Genomic DNA, 21,470 nt, shown 5'->3' with positions numbered 1-21,470 from the left:
CTTATTCAACGATGTTTAAAAATACGTAATACTCAAAAAAAATTATCCGGTAGAAACAGATCTGGCCCTTGTTAAATTGATATGAACGAGAATCGGGACAAAATTGAATGAGGAGGAGCCGTGGTTAATTTAAAGACCCTAAGCTATAAACCCTGAAACATAGGAAGATGTTAGATTTGATCCTTTTCCTAATTGGGAAGCTTACTTTTTTGTTTAATTTCCAACTTGTAAATGAAGGTGGTTCTCAACTTTTATCTAATTTCCGACCGTGGAATATTGTCTTCAACCTTTGAATTGTCTGTTGCTTTCATTTCCAATCACCTTTCGGTAGAAAAGAAGCAAACGCAAGCTGGGAAACCCAACACATGGGATTGGGTCTTTTCCAATTGTTTATTCTATTCTTTTCCAATTTTTATCATTTTTACCATTTCTGAATTTAACTAGATTTATTTAGATTATAGACCTTTTATTAATAAGGATAAATTATATATTTAGTATCTAAACTATAACTTTTATTTTGTTTTAGTATCTAAACTTTATTTTTTTTTTCAAAACCACACCTAACGTTTAGTTTATGTTTCATTATGGTATCACACCGTTAAAAACTTAGCGGCAACGATGACATTGAATTATTTTTCCCTTTTTTGATATGCCACACGTCTTGTAATGTAAATTACATGTCGTCGGTGCAGTTAAGTTTTTAACGACGGGATGTTAAATTGAAATTTAAACAAAACATTATTTATGGTTTTAAAAGAAAGTAAAATTTAGGTAATAAAACAAAATAAAAATGATAGTTTATGTACTAAATGTGTTGTTTACCCTATTAATAAATTGGATCGTACCAAATGAACTATATAAGAAATAGATTGCACCAAAGAAGGGCTTATTAAATTTTTGGATCACAATTGAGAAATATTTGTTTAATCTAATAATAAATAATTTTAAAATTGCAGACAAGATGTATTAGGGATGTTAGAAATGTTGAAATTCTTAGAAAAGTTTGTCAACTTGAAATTTGCTTCCTTTGTATTTCAAGTCACGTCGCTCTATCCTTTCAACATTCAACTACCGTATATCCCTACCAAAAGATACCCAACTTTTACTAAATTCACTACATTTAAGGCAACAAAATTTGTAAAAAAAAAATAGGAAAATATAGTTGATAGATAAATAATTTGAGATTTAAATAATTTATTATAGTATTTCATGAAACCTATCATATTCACATGAGTTTTATAAAACATATTAGAATATTAAAATTCGTTGTGTAAGCTAGACGAAAATTGTATGGAACTCGTTACGTCCACACGAGGAGTTCTAAGTATATTATAATAAATGACTTAGATCCCAAATTAATTTTTCAATACATGTTTTTTATTAAAATATTTTCATAATCTTTATTAACTATTGACAATACATGCTTTCAGACGTAACTATTCGGATTCAAGACCTCTAGTGGGAACAACATTTTCTTTAATTATTAGTCGGAACATAATTAGGACTAGTGCGGGCCATGACCTCGCTAAACTTGAAAAATTATAATTTAGACCCTTAAAATTTTAATTTATTCCTTATAATTTTTTTAGAAATTCATATTAAACTTTAAAAATTTTAATGTTCTTAATTAAACCCCTCCCATAATTTATAAAAATTCTAATTAAGTCTCTCAAATTTTCAAAAAATTTAGTTAGACCCAATTATTTTGAAAAAAATGCAAACTAAACTCTTCAATTTTTTTTTATAGATTTTAATTTAAACCTCTAGACTTTTTAAAATTTTAAGTTGTCCCCCAAACTCTATCATCAAATTCTACCACTGTCATTAATCATTAAGGTGACTTGATAGGTTTAAAATTTTAATAAAAGATGTACACTTTTGTGTTATAATGGAATAATTAATTAGCATGTTATATTCGTACTTATACTTAGTTTATCCTTTTTAGTGGGACTCATCCAATGGCTTTAAGAAAATCCTAATTGATGCCACAAAAGATGAAAGACAGAGACTTGAAGGGCCAGTGAGTCCACTCCCTTCACATTCTTTCACTATTTTGATATTTTTTTAAATTAATTATCAAAAAAGAAATAAAAAAAAGGAAAATATGAATATTAGTTGTCATCAGTTGCTTTAAGCATAATCAATGGTGAAGAAAGAAAGAAAGCAACACGACAAAATAAAACTAATTGATAAAATATCATTAAATTAGCTGCTTGTTACTTTCTTAATTTTGTAACGTTGTGGATAACAATTAGTTTTATTAAATAGAATATATATATATGAATATGATAAATTTATAATTTCAAAAAGAAGAATCTTTAAAATTTAAAATAAAATAATTATATTAATCATTTCTATTGAGATTGTATGCGTTTTCATCAAAATATTAAAATTGTTATCAATTAATTATCATTTTACTTTGGGATAAGATTCAGTTACACAATATAAAACTCTTTTAGTTTTACACATATTTAGGACTGTTCAATGAGTGAAAATAGATTGCTGAGATTAACAGTAGGAAATGAGAAAATATTCACTGAAAAAAAAAAAACAATGAGTTAATCTCAGCCATCTATTTTCAATCATCAAATGGTCATAAATTTATGTAAAATTAAAGAGTTTTACATTGTGTAAATGCGTCCTAACCCTTTCACTTTTAAATATTATATAAAAAAATAATTATATATATATATATTAAATATAAAAATAAGTTGTATTTTTTTTAGAATATGAGTAATTGAATTAAAATCAAAACTTCATATATACAATTGAATCAAAATCAAAATCAAGAGTTATGTACGTCATTATACATTTGATCAAAGTCCATGTATATTTTTTATATTTATTCTTTAAAATAAATCTTGAATTGGATTGTTTTGACTTTACTCTATGAGATCATACACGATAAGCGACTATACATAGATATATAGCGAAATATAGATGCATAGATAAATACTAGATTTGGCACCCTTATAATATCGGTGAATAAAAATATCGTATATGATAGATTTAAAAAAAATATATTCAATAAATTATTATAGATAGTGTGATAAAAGAATTATATTTTTATTTTTATTTATTAATTTCATGTTTAAATCTTTAGTAATGATTTTTTTATTTTGTTTAAAATGTATATAAAAATATGAAAAATTAAGAATCCTTAGAGTGATTCTAGTAGTTAAAAGAAATTTTATTTTTTCTAGGTGACTCGAATTCAAATTGCGTTGTTCTCTGTATATTTAGAAGAAAAAAATAACGTTAAACCATTTTGAATATTTGAATCTCACCTTTATTACTTTTGCAAAACCATGATTTTGGTTTGGCATGCATGAGCTATTCAGTTTGATTCACGTAGGCTCTAAATTCTAAAATGTCTGGCTATTAACCATTAATGCAAACATGCAATTTCAAACCATGAAGACTCCTTAGTGGATTATGAACTGTATCGAAAAATAATGTATGATGGTGGTGGTGGTGGTGGTTTTTGAAGTTCCAGAAGAGCTGAGATTGAGTGAATTAGGGTTGCGTTGATTGCGCCGGAAAGCCTAGGACCCCGCAAGAGAATCCACCATCTTGACTGTCACTCTCTTCTGCTATATAGGATTTGGAATTTGGAGTCCCCAAGTTGATGTTTGCTGATAATTTAGGATTGTAAATTAGGATTCGAGTTGAAGTATTATTGAATTTGATTTAATTAAAAAAAATTAAAATTGAATTCGAAAACTCGTGAGCTTAAAATTGTCAAGCTCGACTTGAAATAAAAAAATTAAAGCTCGACTCGAGCTCGAAAAAACTTAAACTCGAATTATTTCTAGACTTAACTCGATTGAAGCTCAAACTCGAGCTCGCACTTGAACCTTAAGTATATGAAAATCTTATATTATATTTTTTTTAAATATAAACAACATATAAATATTAATAGTATTGATAATTTTATTTAAAAAATACAAAATTTTAATATATTATGTTTTGAATTGCTCATGAGTTTTTCAAGTTGGATATCAAGTAGTTCGCTTTGGCTCGTTAAGAATTCGAGTCTAGTTCAAGCTCGAGTCTATTCAATCCGAGTGTTGGCCAAGTCAATCTTAAGTAACTCGTGATTTGTCTCTTTTGATTTATAGCCCTAGTTGATATATACATTTAGGGTCGAATCCAAACTTTTATATTGAGAAGTGAATTTATAAAATTTTAGGGTTGAAAATATATTATTAATAAAAAATTTAAAATTTTAAACTTTTAAAGAGGTGATTTTGCCGATCCCCTTGATTCGTCCCATGTATACATATATTGTTGTCCCAAAATCCTCCAATCACATATTAAAAAGTTTTAAATTGGTTGATTTAGCCCCCCTACGGTTTTTTTCTATGATTGGAGTAAGGAGGGTGGGGGTCCAACCATGTTGGATAACATGATTTGGTCATATTGGAAACATATTGACCATATGATCATGTGCATGTGTCTCTTTGAAGATTGCCCCTAATGTGGCCTTTTTAAGTGTAATATGATCATGCGATTAAGGAATTCTTGTTATCACGTAAGGTTTTAGGTTTAAGCACCACATATTTAAGAGTACGTGTCTTTAATGTTAAATGGTTAAAAGTTTTTGAATAGATATTACTTATATTCATCCCAAACTAATTTTAAAGGTACGAGTAAAGTTGTCGATAATAATTAGTTGCTAATCAGAGTCTAAATCACTTGACATACAAACTAGTTAATTATCGATTGTAACGCTCATTTTTATGGTAACAGATTTTGGTTAAATTCGATACTAAAAATACTATTTTAATATCAAATATCAAGTCTATTATTAGATTTGGTTGATATTAGTCGATTAAATGAAGCATAGAATGCTGATTTAGTGAAGAAGTGTTAAAATTGAGGCAAATGACTAAATTGTAAATATTACAAAGTATAAGGATAAAATGATTTTTTCAAAAAGGGATAAAATTTTATTAATTAGAGATTTTAATCCATAAATGATAGTTAAGTATAGTTTTAATTAGTTTTGAATTAAAAAGAGACCAAGTTGTAGATTTAGAAAATTTTAAGGATTAGATTAAAAATTATCTAAAGTTAAAATTATAATTTGATTCAAATGTAACTAATGATTAGAGAATCCCATTAGTTGGAGATTAAAGGATGATGACTTGGAAAGATAAGAAAATAAGAAATTTTGGTTTAAAAAGAAAAAAGAAGGGAAAATAGAAATAAATCAAAATTGGAAAAAAGATTGAAGGATGAAATTGAAAATTTTAAAATAACAAGGATAATTTGAACTTTTGAATTATTTGAATATTTTATTTATAGATAATAACATGGATTATGTGTAGAAAAAAGAATAAAAGTTGTAAAATGAAGTAAATATATGCTTATAGAAAAACATAAAAGATTATTGTAAGAAATTGATAATCTCTCTCTCGCTTTATGTGTTATTCTTATGAGACAAAGAAAGAAAAATTTCTTCGTGTCAATAATCATTGTAGTACGTGGTTGAAAGTTCTCAATTGATATATTTTATCTTTTCTTAATTATAAAATTAATGAGATTTAGACGGGTTTAAAATTAAATAATTTTATTTATTTGAAGACAATGTAAACAATCGGAAAGTATAAATTAATGTTTTAGTTGTTTATTTTAAGTGTATTTATTATGATTCAATGACTTAGCTTATTGCGATCTATGTACTGAATGAAGAGATGACCTAATAAGTTATGTTTTCTGAATGTGTTTTATATGTTTTTTTTTATTATGTGAAATAATGTATGAACACAAGTACGTAGAGTATGATAGATCGTGACATGATTGAATTGTATTTATAATATAAAGCAATGATGCTTTATGTATAATTACAAATTATGTCGAGCTTGTTTATCCACATGAATATGAAAATAAAAGTGAAAGTGAAATGATATAAAAAAAATTACAATTTGTATATTATATATGCACATGTATGATAGCAATGACATGATACAATATGAAGTATGAACAATGCTGATCAATAAGTTGCTAAGAAATATATAAACAATGATAAAGTTCTATGAATGTGTACGTATGTAAAAAAATGAATATAATAATGAAAGGATATGATGAATAAGGAAGGGATGACATGATATGATTTATGATCATAAGTAATATGAAAATGTTAAGTTATTGATCATGTAGATATGATAGATGGATAATATCTGTTCAGAATCTTTCTTAGTCATTGACAAAACACATACCCAACAGATGTAGTTGTTCGAACTCGAGACTTTTAAGTGTTGGTAATGCTCAATCATATATAGAGTTGAAAACACTATTGAGGATGCATGGGTATTTAAGGTTTGCATTCTTCACTCCCTTGTTGAGTGATAGAGAACAAGGGGATTCTCGTGCACCACTGCCACCGTCCGTCCGTCCCGGCTCGGTTCGTGGTAACGTTCATAAGAAATCATGGATCTACTTGATATAACCTATGATTATTTTCTTGTGACTACAAAGTAACATTTATTCAGAATATTTTTAATTAGTTGATAACCAACACATATAAGACCTCTAAAGAAAATAGTATTATTTTTTTTATCAACGAATCCACTTGATTTAAAGAAAAAATATGTGATAAGCGGAGTTTATGACTTTTTGTGAACAAACTTTGAATTGGGCTTGCCCATTGGAGTGTGGTTAGGTTAGAGTGTGAGTTTTTGAAGTGGACCCAAAGGTGTGGGTAAGTGGAGCTTGCACTAGTCACGGGAAATCTTTGAGAATGGAGCTAAGATTTGATCCCAAATACATATATAGGATAAGAACAATATTGCTTTATCTTTGAATAGAAACGATATCTTTCGTTTCTCTCCGTTAGGATTTTTGCCATTTATAACCAAGAACTGGGGTACTAACCAGGGAAAGGATCCCCCGACTAATCACCAACATATCATCATATTATTGACAAACAAAGTAGATAATGGACATGCCTTGCAACTTACACACGTACAGTGTTGTGTTCACTGCATTATTATTCAGAATATGCATAAAACAAAAGAGGAAAGAAGCCATGTTACTTAACAAGGCCTAGATTAAGGACACCCCAAGAAGTTTGTGGCCAACACTTGTCTTTAGCTTTCATCAACAAAACTCTTCCCCAAGCAATCCATCCTTCCCAAGACATCCTCTTGTCCCATGGACTGCTCCATTCCAACATCAAAATCAGACCCTTTTCAGCCTCTTTCTCAGCCTCCTCGAACCTCCCTCTCGTCAAATAAACCTGAGCCAATACCACATGTGGTTCCCCCACAAATGGGTTCTTCTCAATGCTGCTCAACAACAACTCCTCCGCTCGCTCCTGCCCTGCTTTTGAATCATCACAAACAGCTTCCCAGTACAAGTCTCTGGCTTCTATTTGCTCTTGCTCGTCCAAAACCTTGGTACAGTTGTCGAAAACCGGTGGCACCACAAGCTCGATCTCTTCATCTCTCTTGGTTTCAACCCCAACGCCGCCTGTTCTTTTCCTTTGTTCAATGAAAATCTCTTCCTCTCGGACTATTAAACTGTAGATTGCTCCCATTCTCGATATCGAATTCACCCACAGCCCTGGTTTGCCATTTCCAGGCCATAAGGCAACGTTATAGTTCCCTGCGAATTCGAGCCGACCATTGTGGTTTTCGAACAATACATCCTGGAACCCGAATAGTTGGTCGCTGAAATCCGCCATGGTCATCAGGAGGAAAATGGCCAACACCCTTCGAGACACCGGCACGTCTTCGCCGGTCTTTATGTGTTTCACTACGATCCCGTTTTCAGGCAATAGTTTACCTATCTTCTTCCTCCAAGCCTCGTCGCCGAAAACGCCCTTTTCTTTCGCGTTCTTCAACGAAACCTCGGACGCCCCGAGATGTTCGACGAGTTCGGAATTCGAATACTTGAACACAAGGTCGTCGTGGATCAAAGACTGTCTCGGGACGATGCAGAACAAATGAATCAAACGCTCGGCGGCGTCACCGACGTGAGCTCGAACGACGTCGCGGCCGGTGGAAGGGTCGAAAATGGCGAGGTTGACGTAAGAGTTGGAATAGGCGGAGTGAAAGAGGCCGCATAGGCAAACGGGGTCTTGAGCTTTCCATATCTTGAGGATACGATAGATATCGAGCAGATGCTCTAAGAAGCTACCGTGCTTGTGCCAGCACTCTCCGGCACCAACGGAGCGCAGAACGGTGACCAAAGAAGGAAGATTGTCGTCCACCGATTGAAGCTCGCCACGAAGGAAGGGACGTGAGGAGGCTAACAGGGCTTCAAGGTAGTGAGCGGTGGGCGGTGTTGGAGGAGCCACTGTTGAAGTAGATGGCATGGTGACTGTGTTACAGATCGTCGTATGCAAGTGTTTGGAATTGGGAAGAGATGAAATAGTTTGGTGGTGAAAACGAAAAATGTGGGTTTTGGATTGTATAATATGGAAGAAGTGGCGTGATAAAGTTCGATTCTTCCTTTATCTTTTGTTTAGAGTAGTGGTTGCCACCGGTATAGCGCATTTGTGTGATTTTCTCGGATATTTGCAGATAGGGTCACCTATTTGGTTATTACCATGTGTTTTTTAGGATAAACTACGCGTTTAGTCACCTAGATTTTATTTTTGTTCTGTTTTGATCACTTAATTTTTTTAAAATCATGCTTAATATTATATTTTAATTCCATTTTAGTCATCCACCGTTAAAAATAAACAGAACTGTTGATGTGATAATTTTTTTTATTTTTTCAATGATGATATGATATTACCTTATAGTGACATGTCAATATCGTTATTAATTTTTTAACAACGGTGACTAAAATAAAACCAAAATATAATCTCAAGTATAATTTTAAAAAAATAGTTGAGTGACCAAAATAAAATCAAACTGATAGTCGGGTGACTAAAATTGTATTTTATCCTCTTTTTTTACTTAATATTTATATATTTTAAAATTTCCAATTTTCAAATTTCAATTTAAAATTTATGAATTTATTTTTTAACACTATGATAGCATGGCATTTCTTTTAATTTTCAATAAAAAACAATATACACGTTTTATTTATATTTTGAGTGTGTATGTTTCATCAAAAGTGGCTTTTTAAGATATTTTCTGTATTTTTTACATTTGTTCATGGAAAATAGATTAACATAAAATATTCTTCACTTATGAATTGACTTTTACATTTTTAAAAGTATATGTCCTTTTTAAAAATAAATCCCTATTTAAAATATGATTTTTTATATAAAATTAATATCTAGAAGATAGCTTGATTGTTATTGATGTTATTTCAATATCCAATTGGTCATAGGTTCATGTGTTTTGAAGCCCAATTAATATAATAAAATTTTAAATAATAAATATTTTGTTTTAAATATTTGATGTTAATATAATACCTTTTTAGTTAAAATCAAGGTATTTACCGTCAATAGTAACGACTAATCCCCTCGCCGCATGTGTTCTCTTAAAAGAGAAACAGTTGGTAAATATTATTATAACACCCCTAATCTAATTTAATCGAAAACGGACAGTGGATGTTTCTTTAACTAATCGAAGGATTAGTTGCAGTCAAATCGAAATTAAATCAAATAAGCGAGCAACCATACAATCAACCATTAAAGACTAATTTATCCAACATAAGGGTCTCGATGCATTTTCATTCATCAAAAGGGATTTAAAATATAATTTCAGTTCTCTCGATCACTTACAAGGCTAACTGGAATTACAGGAGTTTCTGCAAGGAGATTGGAGAATCTGATACAAATATAACAAGTGGGAAAATCATTAGTGGAATAAGTTATCACATGTATGTATGTATGTATGCATACAATAAAATTTACGAATATATTTCTTGATGAAGCAACGAATGCTCTCGATGCGAGTCCGAAAGAACCGTAGAAAACGCCTTGGAATCGGTATATAAGAGAAAGGGTAACTGTGGGTTCATGTCAAGACCCACACAGATTATAGTTACTCGGATGTGAATGTTGTTGATATGGATAAAGGGCAGATCGTGGAGACAGGTTCACACTCAGCACTGATATCAGCAACTGATGGAGTTAAAAGAAGCAAATAAACAGGCACCAGATACAAAAACCCAACAAAAAAAGATATTTACAGAAACCCTCATTGTATGTAATGGCACAAGGATACTCCGATGCCGCAAGTCTAGACGAAAGGATTTGCATCCTAGATATGACAAAAAGAACATTTCAAGAGAAAACATGTCTCTTGGTCATCATAAATGGTGGCCAGGGAATCGACCGATTAATCTGCACTGTTCTGGAAGCAATGACGACACTACTTCTCCATTGAGGGGGAAAAACTCACCATCAATGCCACAACCATTATGCTTGTGTTTCCCAGCCTTAATTTTAACCGATTTTACCTGCCATTTGTAATAGAAGCTGCTACAGTTAGATGGTTCTGCAGATATTTATGCATACGGGTTAACTTTCCCTATTCAAATGCATCAATATACACATGTTCAAACTTCAAACCAGTTGCATCAACAGTTTTAGTAACAATCTTGAACTTGGGCAGTAAAAGGTGTTTACCCATCTGTAGAAGCAAGAAAAATCTTATCAACCGAAGTCGCCCACTCCCATGAACTAAGATCACATCCATGGTGTTGTCATCATGTTCGGCTTTTGGAGCCACCACCTGAGAACTCTGCACCGTTTTACATGCATGGTTGCACACAAGGATGCCAAGAAATGGCCCCTTAGTTACAATCCATTTATCTTCGAATCTTGGGGCAACTTCCTTCTTTATTCCTGACTCAACATCTTTTTGTGGCCCTGGTAACTCAATTGCAGTTTCCTTATGCCAAATTGCTTCAGTGTCCCATTTTGGTTCAGTATCCCAAATTGGACCTGGATCAGACAATGTTGAAGATATATCCTCTCTATCATTTGTTGCAGCATTGCCCCAAGCACATCTAGAAGGATCAGGTTCTGCAGTCAATCCACTCCATCCTTTATCTGTCCTAGATTTCGATCTGGTCCTTGGCCAGTTTGGAGTTGTTGAGAGTGGTAACTGAGGGTGAATAACTTCAGGCTCAGCTGTTACATTGCTTCTCCCAGATGACAACCATTTAGTCTTCGGATCAAGGCCACGTACATATTCAGATGGTTCAGTGCTGGCATGAGTGCTACTATATCTGTCCATCTCACCCATAGACACTCGGCTAGGAGTTATCATGGAATCAATACTAGATAAACTAGCAGCTCTGGGAATGCCATCTGTGTGTGACCCCCTCAGAACATCGGTATACAGATCTGACATGTCGACTACCTCCCTATCAGTAGAGATTTTACCTTCTCGATCCTCTTTTGCTGCTGGAAGGTACTCTACTTCATAATTGTACTTTGGCAAACACAATAACTTTAAGAACCCCGCAACAAAATATCGCAGTGGCCCAAATCGCTTCTGATATTTCTCAGAAAGTTCTAAGAATGCAAAACATGAGAAAAAGATACAAACATACAGTTTATAATTCCCACATTAGGAGACAGTAAAAGGACAATAATATGGAGATGCTTTATGCAGCATCATATATACACTCATAAAAGGTTTTCTTCATTCAAACATTCTACATATATGCGTTCCTTGAATCTAATGTGCCTTAGGCAACTTAAAACCAAAAGATTCAAACAAAAGCCGCAAAGATGGCTAGACTAAGAAAAATTCAGACTTGATTTCAATCATAGGCACAAACTATGACAATGGTCAAAAAGTTGAAAAGGAAAATTAGTCACCCTTCTAAAAGTCAGTAGGTGTTAACTAACACTCAAAATACAGGCATCATAGCAAGTATTATTCAGGCACATCTTGAGATGCCAAGGTATCCTAGATTGAAGCATCAAAACATATATAGAACACATTTGAAGAGAACAGAGGTTGACTGGATATAGAAACCGACAGAATTCTATTGTGTTAACCAGGATCTCCAATACATACCATCACTGACAAAACCATAATAAGAAACGGTCATCCCAAAGTGAATAACACCAGTCTGAATCCACTCAACAGCAAAAACATCTATAGCGGTTAGACCTCCCTGAAACCAACAAGAGCTCAATTATAAGGAAACAAAACGGCAAGTAGGAATTTGATACAATTATAAGAAGAAATTTGTGGTATTCAGTTATTCACAACAACGTGTTAAGGTGTTAATCAATTTCAGACGCATGGATCAAAATGGTTGTGAAAAATACTACAAATCAATCTATAGAGGAAGTAACAGAATAACCAGCACACAAAGCAATCTCCGTCTTGAATACCAAGTAGCATTACCTTCACAATAGAAATTGCAGCAGAGACTGGATCTCTAACTCCAAGAACAGTCCAAACCAATGAATTATCAGACCCTGCTGGTATTATTCCAATAGGAATAGAAATTCCTTCTTTCTGATTTTCTCTGCTGAGCAGGCTATTTAGGGCCTACACATTTATCAAAATCAAGTAACTTACTGATAAAAACAGAAACACCATCACAAAACCTAATAATACTCAACACCCAAAGAACAAGGAAGCTTTACATTCTAAACCGATGCTTCCGGTACCATAAAATCCTCACCCGTCCCCTACAATGGAGATAAAAAATCCAATGATGGTAAAGTACTGCAGGTCTCGGAAGGAATTATACTAGAATGCAAGCGAGATACAGTTCAGAGTTAAAAAGGTTTTAACTTCCCCATCAACTTTTGAAGAGGAAGATGACAATGAAAAAGAGCAGGCCGTAGGCGGTAATTATTCAGGCAAACATTAAAGTGAAAGAAATATATAGAGTTATGTTTGATGATGATGACTTTTAGTTACTTATGGTGATCGATATTTATATTCACCTTATATCGCTTGGTCAAGTGCTTTTCTTGCACATTGGACGGTATAAAGATTATCCACAAAAAACAAATAAAGAGGAAACAAGAATGAGAATTTAACCAAAGTTGACGTGGCTAACCTCATTGATAATCCCATCACCACCAACACATATTATTCCTGAAAGGAAGTAGAGTGGTTTAGATTCATGTTAAAGAATAAGATGATAATGACAATCATTTGAAACATAAGCAAAACTAGAACAACTAATTAAATATTCAGGTAGTACTACCATCAGGGCATGTGCTGATATCAACAGTAGATGCCAGCTTTTTAGCATGGCCAGCAGATGTTGTTTTGATGACCTCCAATTTAAATCCAGCAAGCTGTCACGGTTTGCATATAAAACATGAAATTCAATACAGCTTGAAGTCCAAAATAATTTCTTCTTGACAATTATACAATAATAAAAGTAGCAAGAATTTATAGAAAAATCAATAAAGCAGAAAACAAAACAAATGATTATTATCCAGAGAATGTAATAATAAGAGCTTAAATCACACATTCCTAAGATACAGAAACATCGATACAAGTTCACCTAAGAGAAAAGTTACATGATGGGCTTCATTCATTTTATGGGTGGATTAGGTGAACAGAAAGAGAACTATAAACTAGCTGTTGAAAATTGATAAATTTCCACCGAAAGTAGAAATTGGAAAAATCAATTCCACCTAAAATTTTGAAAAAGGGAATGGTAGGCATGAATTAGGTATTGAATATTTGGAATGAAAAAATTAATTTTAGTCATTAGACTTTAGGATATTTATAAGATTAGTCCTTAAGTTTTAACTATAAATACCCTAATTCATTTAGCTTCAAAACCATCCCAAAACATTCTAGCTTTCTTCCAATACTAGAGAGAATTTAGAGAGTTTCTTGAGAGTTGTTTTCTCCTTTTTTTATCAAGAGATAATTATCATTGTTTTCTCCTTTGTAGATCGAGAGAGGTTGTAATTCCTATTTTCTCATAGTGAAATTCTTCTACTGTTGCCCGTAATTTTTACCCTATATTATTTAGGGGTTTTCCACATAAATTTTGTGTATTCTTTATCTTCATTTTTATTTTCTCAAATTATCAGTTACGATTTTACTCTATCTGATAGCCGTCTTCCGCAATCCAATGCATCGAATCCATAAATAATGTGGAACAATCAAAAGTAGAATCTATACAAACTTTTAAGGGAAAAGATACAGAACACACCTTAAATATTGGTTCCACAACTCCATGGAAAACTTTAGTAGAACGACCCCTACCTGACCTTGGATTTAATATCACAAGAATTTTTGGTGGATTCTTGCATCTGAACACGAGCTCAGGAGGAGTATTCATCAGAAAAAATTCAGGAGAAGCTTGCTTCTTCGAAGAAACTAAAGGGTGAGGCAAACAATTGATGTAAGTAGGGAATCAAAAAGCGGAGCGCAACCGTAATAGCAGCCGCTATTTCGTGATAGCGTCGCCGTTCGAAACCGCTAATCGAAAAAATTACGGTGGATGGCGAAATCACAACAATAATAATCTTTTGCGGCCGCAATTTAGCGTCTAACGGCAAATAACGTCGATAACATGATGTATTCCCGTTATCCACAAATTTTCGCATAAAAGAAACCCACTGCCATAACTTGCTCTCATCATCAAATTAGAGCAAATATTAAAGAGAGAAAAAAGCAAGCAACGCCGGAGAAAGTGAGTAAGCCTCTTACCAATGGATGAGAGCTGGTCGATAAACAAATGGGTCTTCGTTTTTATGCTCATTCATCTTCTTCTTCACTTGCTGAAGATGGTATGTACTGTCACTTTCCTCCATTTTTTGAAGCTCTAATTTGCATTGTTTATGGATTATGCTTTCTGGGTTTCTTGCTTTTGTTTGAGAATTACATGCTGCTTTTGGGATTTTCTAATTTATCTTTTATTTTGGTGCTCTCTGCATATGTTTGCTGATGAGGATTGTTGGAGTGTTGTCGTGGAGAAGAAGACAAATGTTTAGTCTAGGTCAAGGAAATGATTTGGGCTTGGAGTTCAATTTGGGTGAATATTTAGTTATTTAAATTTTTGGGTTGTTAAAACAATGGACCATTTATAATTTGAATTTGATGTTGTTTTTTGGTGTATCAATCTTGGATTTTAAATTAGATTAAGAATTCAATTAAAAAATGTGATAAACTTGTTATCGTTTATAAGTTAGAAGTATATGTTGTTACCTTAAAATGTATGATGGAAAAATGGGTCATCAAGTATAATTATTATATTTTAGGATAAATTATGCGAATTTTAAAAATATTCACGACCGTGACACCTGTAGTGACCGCGATTGCATCTGTTATATCCGTAATCGTGATAAACACGACGCGACCGAAAATTGTGAACGTTATTTAAATCCCTGGATGTAAGAATGCAGTTCTGCCACCAACCCATTGAATTGCCTCTTCTACACTAGAAGCCAAGAGACGGAAATCCTTCCGGCTTCTCTTCGGTTTAATAAAACCCGAAAAGCCACAAGCACCCTTTTTGAGAGGGTAAGAGTACACGGTGAAATGTCTAACACCAACATTGTAGGATACCTGTCAAGAAAAAGATACTGAACAGATTGATTGCAAACTAAAACCCAAAAATAAATTGTTGACGAAAACGGGTAAAGAAAACGAAAGAACACGAGAATTTTACGAGGTTCGGCAATGTGCTTACGTCCTCGGTGCCTAGGCGGCGCTAGAATTTTATTCAATGATATTTTAGGTCTAGGTTACATCTCTATTTATAATAGAAAACCCTGGTACATAATTACAAAATCAACCCTGTACCGTACCGCGGGGGCTACGCCCCCGCACCCCCAACCCACATAATTTGTAACCCCACAACAAGACTTTCTTTGTAAGGACAGTTGATGTTCGCTTCGCTCACTCCGCTCCATCTCCTGTCCTCTTTACTGGTATATTTATGAGCCATACCTAACAAATCTCCACCTTGGCGAATATCCTGCCCCTTGGAAACTTCAATGTGGGTTGGGTTACCTTGCTTCTTTAACAACTCGAAACATTCAACAAGTCCAAGCAATGCTTGAACTTGTCTGTCGTAATTGGCTTGGTGAACATATCAGCGGCATTCTCATCAGTATGTACCTTCTGAAACAAAACCTCTCCAGATGCAACCAACTCTCTGATCTTGTGGAACCTTACATCAATATGTTTAGTTCTAGCACGATACACCTGATTCTTAGCCAAGTGAATAGCACTTTGATTATCACAAAGCAACTGAACTCCACCTTGTTGAACACCCAACTCCTTCACTAAACCAGTAAGCCATAAGCTTCTTTTGCAGCTTCAGCCGCTGCCATGTATTCAGCTTCAGTTGTAGATAGTGCCACGACAGATTGAACAGTAGACTTCCAGCAAATAGGCCCTCCACCAAGAGTAAACACATACCCTGTCGTAGATCTTCTATTATCCAAGTCACATGCATAATCTGAATCCACATATCCTACAACCAAAGGATTATCCCGCTGACTCCCAAAAACAATTCCATGTCCCACAGTACCCTTTAAGTACCGAAAGATCCACTTGACTGCATCCCAATGTTGCTTACCAGGTTTAGACATGTACTTACAAACTTGACTAACAGTATGAGCTAAATCAGGACGAGTACATACCATCGCATACATCAAGCAGCCAACAACATTAGAATACGGAACCTTTGTCATATTTTCAGCTTCCTTATCTGTCTTAGGGCACTGTTCTGATGAGAGCTTAAAGTGATTCGCCAATGGAGTGCTAACTGGTTTCGCGCTGCTCATCGCAAACCTTTCTAGCATTTTCTCAACATAACCCCGTTGAGATAGCCGCAGTTTCCTTGAGTCTCTGTCCCTACAAATTTCCATTCCAAGAATTTTCTTTGCAGCACCTAAATCTTTCATATCAAATTCCTGACTCAATAAAGTTTTCAAACCGATAACATCATCCATGTTCTTCGCAACAATCAACATATCATCAACATACAGTAATAGAAAAATAAAAGAACCATCATCAAGGCTCTTAACATAGACACAACAATCATACTCACATCGGTTGTAGCCAATCTTGATCATATAGGAGTCAAACCGTTTATACCACTGTCTCGGAGACTGTTTTAACCCGTACAAAGATTTCTTCAATCTGCAAACTAAATGCTCGTTTCCAGGTTGAGTGAAACCTTCAGGTTGCCGCATGTAGATCTGCTCCTCTAAATCACCATGCAAAAAAGCAGTTTTAACATCCATCTGCTCTAAATGCAAATCCCAACTAGCCACCAATGCAAGTACTACTCGGATTGAAGTGTGCCTGACCACAGGAGAAAAGATTTCATCATAATCAACTCATTTTCTGCTGTGAAAAACCCTTCGCTACCAACGAGCCTTGAACTTCTCCCCCTCTTTTTCTGTTACTGCTGGTTTCTTCTTATACACCCATTTGCAACCAATCGGCTTCTTACCCTCAGGAAGGGGAACTAACTCCCATGTGCGATTGTGATTCAAAGACTCCATCTCCTCAACCATGGCTGCCATCCACTTGTCGTTTTCCTGACTAGTAACGGCATCATGAAAAGTAACTGGATCATCACTGCTAACAGTAAGTGCAAAAGATACCAAGTCTTCAAAACCCAATCTGTTCGGAGGCTTTATATTCGTCCGTCTCACCCTGTCTCTGGCGAGACTATAATCCTGCAAATCATCCATAGTGGAACCACCATAAGTCGGTTGAGAAGTTTCTGGTTTCTCAACTGGAAACTGCTCGAAATCTACCACTGTCGTGTCTTGCTTCTGCTGCAACATAGACTGTTCATCAAAAACGACATCTCTACTAATCACAACTTTCTTCGCAACTGGATCCCAAAACTTGAATCCTTTGACACCTTTCTTGTAACCCAGAAAAATGCACTCCTTCGATTTTTCATCAAGTTTGGATCTCTCATCAGCATGTACATGCACATAAGCAGGACAACCAAAAATCCGTAAGTTATCAAAACTAACATCATGACCAGTCCATACCTCTTCTGCAACTTTCCCAGCCAGCGATGCCCTTGGTGATCTGTTGATAAGGTAACACGCCATGTTAACAGCCTTAGCCCAGAAGTGTTTGGGAAGCCCCGCATTCAACCGCAAACATCTGGCTCTTTCATTCAACGACCTGTTCATTCGTTCCGCAACACCATTCTGTTGTGGTGTCTTGCGCACTGTAAAATGCCTCTGAATCCCATGCTCCTTACAGAATTGTAGGAACTGTGAATCTGTGTACTCCGTACCATTGTCAGACCGCAAACACTTGATTTTTCGTCCTGTTTGGTTTTCTACCTCAGCTTTCCACAGCTTGAACTTCTCAAAAACTTCAGATTTCTGTTTCAAAAAATACACCCAAACTTTCCGTGAAAAATCATCAATAAAAGTAACATAGTACCTAGATCCACCCAAAGACGATGTCGTGGAAGGCCCCCATACATCAGAATGCACATAATCAAGAATCCCTTGAGTTGTGTGCTTCGCAGTCTTGAAACGGACTTTAGTCTGTTTACCAAGAACACAATACTTGCAAAAATCGAGCTTACAGCTTTTGACACCATGCAACAAGTTTCTCTTGTGTAATTCTGCCATACCACGTTCACTAAGATGAGCAAGGCGCATATGCCACAATTTTGTCGTATCATCACAGGACTCAACAGAGTGAACTCCACCTGCAACGGTACTCCCTAACAATCTGTAGATATTCCCTGCAGTCATCTTGTCTTTCATCACAGTCAATGCTCCTTTAACAATCCGAATGGTTTCCCTATCCTCGTCAGCCTTAGGGATAAAACCATTCTTGTGCAAAGTGCCCAAGGAAATCAAATTCTTCTTCAAGTCTGGGATATGTCGAACACCACTCAACGTCCGAACGGAGCCATCGTGCATCTTAATTCTGACATCACCAATACCAACAATATTGCAACATCGATCATCACCCAAATAAACCGAACCAGAATTAACCGGCCTGTATGTCGAAAACCATTCCCTATTTGGCGTGATGTGATAAGAACATCCAGAATCAAGAATCCAAGCATCCGTCAATTGTGTCGTTGAAATAGAAAGCATATCACCCTCACTGCAATCAGAAGTATCATCCTCGACCACGTTCACAGACTTGGATGAGCCATCACGCTTCTCATCAGTCTGCTTTTTCAACTTCGGACAGTCTCGCTTCATATGTCCCGCCTCCTTGCACTTGTAACAGTGAATCGTCTTCTTATCCCTGGATTTGGATCTGGAATTCCGCTTCCCGGACCCTGCCTTCTCTGGCTTCCGTCCACGATCTCGATTACCCTTGACATATAAGCTATCGGCTTGAGAGCTTTCCCCTGCATTCTGCTTCAGCTGGTTGTGAGCCAACAAGGCTGCAGTAATCTCCTCAACGTTGATAGTCGCTTTCCCATATGTAAGAGTAGTCACCATGTGTTCGTAAGAGGAAGGCAACGAACACAACAGAATCATCGCTCTGTCTTCATCCTCAATTTTCACATCAAGCCGAGCCAGATCAGAAACGATTTGATTGAAGACATTCACGTGTTGCGCCAAATCGTGATCGTCCTGCATCTTCAGCCCATACAGCCGTTGCTTCAGATACAGTTTTGTCGTTAAGGATTTGGACATAAACTGACTTTCCAACTTCCTCCAAATTTCGTCTGGAGACGATAGATGCATGACGTGATACATGACCTCGTCCGCCAAGTATAATCGTATGGTTCCTGCCGCTCGCTGCTGCAATTCTTCCCAATCTTCCTCATCCATCGACGTCGGCTTTATAGGTCGCAAAGCCTTCAAGATCCCTTGCTGCGCCAATAGATCCTTCACCCTCGTTTGCCATAATCCGAAGTTACCCTGACCATCGAATTTCGCGACTTCGAATTTTGCTCCTGACATCTGATACCAATTGTTGACGAAAACGGGTAAAGAAAACGAAAGAACACGAGAATTTTACGAGGTTCGGCAATGTGCTTACGTCCTCGGTGCCTAGGCGGCGCTAGAATTTTATTCAATGATATTTTAGGTCTAGGTTACATCTCTATTTATAATAGAAAACCCTGGTACATAATTACAAAATCAACCCTGTACCGTACCGCGGGGGCTACGCCTCCGCACCCCCAACCCACATAATTTGTAACCCCACAACGAGACTTTCTTTGTAAGGACAGTTGATGTTCGCTTCGCTCACTCCGCTCCATCTCCTATCCTCTTTACTGGTATATTTATGAGTCATACCTAACATAAATACTATTCATTGGAATCATCTATTCCAGAGATTAGATGTTTACCGAGATGACATCATCAAGAGATAATACACGTGAACCCCAAACCAATGCCTTGCTAGTGAGTTTGGCAGCAACAGCTTGTTTGTTGCCTATATCGGTGGAAGAATCCTGCTCTACATCGGAGGACTTATTATTATTATTATTTGGCACATTCTTTCTCTTAACCAAAATAAACCTCCCTGAGTAAACTGCATAGCCAAGCAAATCGGATTTTTCATCCCCTCCACCAATATCGACTCGATGGTCTTCCCTTTTGGATTGATCAGTTTGATTATGTGTGATAGGGCCTTCGCTGCGTTTGGAGAAAGCTTTGTGCTTCTGTACGTTTCTCCGGAACACAATCGAGGAAGTGTGGGTTGCTATTTGAGAGCACAAGCTCAGCCGCCTCGATGACTGCCGAGACCTAACTCATTCCGGCATAAATCTCCTCTTCCTTCCTTTTTCAGGCGGATTTCAATTTTCAATTTGTCTCCTTTAAGCCTTTCCACTCTCCTAATTATTTAGAAATTTTGATAAGTTACAACTTGAAAATCGTTATTTGATCTGACAGATTGATGTTAAGGATCGCGCTGTGAGATCACTGGTCGTAATTCCAGCTCCCATCGTCATCACAAGAATAGGTAAAAAAGAAAGAATTTTTTTTTTGTATGTCTCCGTCTGTTTATTTCTACTCCGTGGTTGTGGAATTTGGCGGTGGCAATTACGGAGCAGAAGCGGCTGAACGGATATGCAGCACAGTGGGAGCTTCTCGAGTAGTAATAGTTGGTCAGTGAGAGTGCCGTCGTTTTCCCTGCAGGATAAGTTGATTGACACTTATGGTTTGGTTCGCGTAAGACTATCATTAGGAATGAAATTACCCTCTCGTTTGATTTATTTAACAAGAACGTGAGATTATAATGTTTTATTAAAATAACATGGGATAAGAAAAATTAAATATATATTTATTAATAAATTAAACTCTGAATATTAAAATAAAAATATTTACATGAAAATTTATAAAAATATATATATTTTTATTTTTAATTTATATATTTTTCAATAAATTTGTCCACAAATAATTTAATATATATTTTATCATTTTTAATTTTGTTCTTTGAAACTACAAAAATATATTTACACCAATATAATTATGAATTTATATTTTTAAGTATTAAAATATTAAGAAATGAAAAGAATGAAACCTTACACATTTATCGTAAATAAATTAAACTTACAATATAATTAAAATGTTTGGGTCGGGTCGAGTAGAATATTTTTTACCTTAAATCCGATTTCAACCCATAATCAAAAATTTTATACAT

At 35.1% G+C, this 21,470-nt stretch overlaps 2 protein-coding genes across 2 annotated transcripts in view; both read right to left on the bottom strand.

The window, feature by feature from the left end:
- LOC120149716 (sphingoid long-chain bases kinase 1-like) overlaps positions 1–21,470 on the bottom strand; it is a 27,818-nt gene extending 6,348 nt beyond the window's left edge. The window contains exons 1-10 of the mRNA XM_039162438.1: positions 21,430–21,470; positions 20,173–20,572; positions 15,256–15,422; positions 14,065–14,260; positions 13,096–13,189; positions 12,946–12,983; positions 12,279–12,425; positions 11,943–12,042; positions 10,516–11,437; positions 10,134–10,390 (exon numbers count right to left, since the gene is read on the bottom strand). Of these exons, the coding sequence (XP_039018369.1) occupies positions 10,219–10,390; positions 10,516–11,437; positions 11,943–12,042; positions 12,279–12,425; positions 12,946–12,983; positions 13,096–13,189; positions 14,065–14,260; positions 15,256–15,422; positions 20,173–20,572; positions 21,430–21,470 (2,277 nt within the window). The 3' untranslated portion in view covers positions 10,134–10,218. The remainder of the gene's footprint in view (positions 1–10,133; positions 10,391–10,515; positions 11,438–11,942; positions 12,043–12,278; positions 12,426–12,945; positions 12,984–13,095; positions 13,190–14,064; positions 14,261–15,255; positions 15,423–20,172; positions 20,573–21,429) is intronic.
- On the bottom strand, positions 6,965–8,386 carry LOC120149830. The gene has a single exon (XM_039162540.1). The coding sequence runs from the start codon at positions 8,321–8,323 to the stop codon at positions 7,037–7,039; it is 1,287 nt and encodes a 428-aa protein (XP_039018471.1). The 5' UTR covers positions 8,324–8,386; the 3' UTR covers positions 6,965–7,036.

Source organism: Hibiscus syriacus, unplaced genomic scaffold (assembly GCF_006381635.1).
Source record: "Hibiscus syriacus cultivar Baekdansim isolate YM2019G1 unplaced genomic scaffold, ASM638163v2 tig00111008_pilon, whole genome shotgun sequence".
NCBI lineage: Eukaryota > Viridiplantae > Streptophyta > Magnoliopsida > Malvales > Malvaceae > Hibiscus > Hibiscus syriacus.
The sequence above is the reverse complement of the archived record's forward strand: the minus strand, read 5'-3'. Positions and strand labels throughout refer to the sequence as shown.